The following is a 3043-nucleotide window of genomic DNA, read 5'->3' on the forward strand; positions in this document are numbered from 1 at the left end:
GACGGTTAACGGCTGCTGATGAAGGAGGACGACGGCACTAAACACACCGATACACACCGCACACACGCAGCAGGATTCAACCAGGACTAAACACTGATATCTGAGAGCCAACCAGCTTCAAACACAACCTCCAAAAACAGCAAACTAACGACAAACCTCAGAACACTTCAGCAGAATGTGGGAAATTTAAATCACAGGAGAGTTTAGACACTAAATCACGTCGCAGATATTTTCTCCCTGAAGAGAAACGCAGGATCAACTGTGAACTTTTCTTCGAAGAACGTGTGAATCAGTGAAAGCTCTCCCGCTCCGGAGTCAACACATTTACCATTTCCAAACATGTCCAGGAGATTCAAATATAGTTTTGAAGACGAGATCTTTTTTATGATGTAAAATATACAAATCGATTTATGACTAACAATCTCCTCTGGACTGATCAACGCTCTGATTTTGTTCTTTATTCCTCTCAGTCTTCACACCGTGTCTCCGTGCTCTGCTCCTGCTGACCTTCTGTGACCACAGGATGTGAAAATCTGGGATTCTTGTTGTCTTTTCTTCAAAATCAATAAATATTCATATGTCAAAAAAAAGTGAGCACCAACTCAAATAAACCTGCAGAACATTCTCACGATTTCTGGCACTACGACAACTAACTGTGTCGTTTGTGACGATCCCGACGTTTCTCACAACAAAACAAAGTCCACAAAAAACACAATAAATTAATAAAGTTAAATTACGATAAAATTAAATCAAGCGTTCTGTTTCCAGGCGCCCCCTGCTGGCTGAGAGGTGAAACACAGACGCTAACTTCAGCAACACTGAAACTCGACATTTCTAATTCAATTTATTTTGTTTTCAATAAGGAAATCATCTATATTTTAAAACAGTTTGTGTTTTAAAATCAGGAAACAAGTTCATGATCAACCTGCATGATATTAACCAAAAGAATCACCTGTTACTAATATTTAAGGCCAGCAGCAATTTAAAAAATATATATTAATCATTAAATTTGGGTTTTATAGTGTCAAATAAAAACCCTCTTGTGGTCCAGCAGGTTCAGTAGATCACACACTCACTCAGCAGAAATGTCCAAAAATATCAGAAATGTAAAATGTGATGATTAAATAATTAATTCAATAAGCAAAAAGAACAAAACATCTGCTGGGTGAGAATCTGCGCAGCGAACACATCTGCTCACAGCCCTGGAACACATTTCTTTCTGGCCGGCAGGATTTATAAACCCGACAGTCAGCGAGGACTCAGGCTGCTCGTTACTGGTTTTACTGGCTGATAATCAGATTAAATGTTAAAGCTCATTTTCATTCCTGCAGATTCAGAATGAAGCTCCGAGCAGAAAATCAAGACGCCAAATCATTTTAGTGGATTCACCCCAAAAGATAAAGAAATAAACATAAATGAATGAAATCACAAAAAGCTGACGAGCTGCAGGTTAAAACACGACGACATGCTGCTGAATATTCACAGCCAGGATCAATAAAAACACTCATTTATTTATTCAGCTAAATTATCTTGTTTCTGGATTAATATAAAGAAATCATTTTTAGTCACGAATAATGAATCATGATGTTGATTTCAAGCCAGTCATCACAAGAAAATATATTTGAAATAACTGGTGGTTTTAAATTCATGACGCTGAAATATAAAATCATTTAAATATAAACGAGTTTGATTTGTTCTGTTTTAAATGTTAATTGTATTTTTAAGAGGTGAAGTTAATTTCAGGAGATCAGGACGATGATTCCTACAGAAGAAGTCTGCACACAGAATCTCTGTGAGGTCACACAAAAATCCTATTTTAACCTCTGACCCTGAACACACCACAGCAGCAGAGAAAACCTCTTTACAGAATAAAATTAAATCACAGTTTAGTTCCTGATGGATGAATACAAATACAAATAAGTGTTTCCATTCAAATTCTGGATTTGGACGGTAAAGAAATGATCAGTGACTTCAGTCTGTCGTCTGCACGTGTGGAGTAAAGTTCAGTCTCAGGTGTTCAGTCTCAGGTGTTCAGTCTCAGGTGAGCTGCTGCAGGTCTGCTGTCACCTCAGGTCACCTCTCACACACACACTCGTGCTGGTGTCGGGCCTGAGCTCCTCTGAGGCCTCAGCAGCAGGACGGAAGCTATTAATGATCACAATCACTGTGATTTAACGGACCAGGACCGACCAGCAGCTGACAGAGCCCGGACCCCCCGGACCACACTGGTCCCGGTCCCGGACCACACTGGTCCCGGTCCCGGTCCTGGTCCCGGTCCTGCGTCAGGAGACACGCACTCCAGTGTGAATGCACACATAAGAGTCGTGTTGGTTAAACTGAACTGAGGCTACAAACTGAGTCTCGACATGTTCCAGCCGCTCGGCTCGGCTCGGCTCGGATCGGATCGGCTCTGAGCGGGCCGGCGGCTGCAGCCACACTTGGAAAGTTTTGGGGCAAAGAAAACAGAATTAACCCGAAACTTTCCGCGTCCAGACGGCGGCTGTGCGTGAGAGCACGCGTCCGAATTTTCCGCAAATGATGGCGCTCAAACTTCAGAGAGGAAGTGAGAGCGGGACCTCCGCACGGCTCCCCGCGCACCGCGCACCGCGCGGCGGGCAGCGGAGCAGCCTGAGCGGGGAGCAGCCGGGACAGTGTGCCGCTGCCCGCACACACACACACACACACGCACACACACACATACCCGCACTCCTCAAACAACCGCACAGAGACGCAGACTGTGCGTGGAAAGAGTCCGACGGGGCGCGCAGAGGCAGAAACCGCCGCGCAGGATTTAATAATTTGATAAGTGAAGTTTGGAGTCGCCCGCCGCCGCCATGTGCTGCGGAGAGGAAGACGGAGTGAGAGCGGAGCTGCAGACTATAGGAGGCAGTCTATAGAGTCCATACAGTCCTCAGTGTACAGTCAACAGTCTAGAGTCCATACAGTCCTCAGTGTACAGTCAACAGTCTACAGGAGGCAGAGCTGCACACAAACACCAGGAACACATTAGAAAGTTTAGCGCTCACTCACCTGTGTTAGACAT

At 44.4% G+C, this 3043-nt stretch overlaps 1 protein-coding gene across 1 annotated transcript in view; it reads right to left on the reverse strand.

Moving 5' to 3' along the window:
- Window positions 1-3043, reverse strand: part of LOC119028677 (nuclear factor 1 A-type-like) — a 19884-nt gene extending 16841 nt beyond the window's left edge. The window contains exons 1-2 of the mRNA XM_037114923.1: window positions 3031-3043; window positions 2181-2277 (exon numbers count right to left, since the gene is read on the reverse strand). Coding sequence (XP_036970818.1) covers window positions 2181-2277; window positions 3031-3043 — 110 coding nt within the window. The remainder of the gene's footprint in view (window positions 1-2180; window positions 2278-3030) is intronic.

The sequence above is a fragment of the Acanthopagrus latus genome, chromosome 11, assembly GCF_904848185.1.
Source record: "Acanthopagrus latus isolate v.2019 chromosome 11, fAcaLat1.1, whole genome shotgun sequence".
Classification (NCBI taxonomy): Eukaryota; Metazoa; Chordata; class Actinopteri; order Spariformes; family Sparidae; genus Acanthopagrus; species Acanthopagrus latus.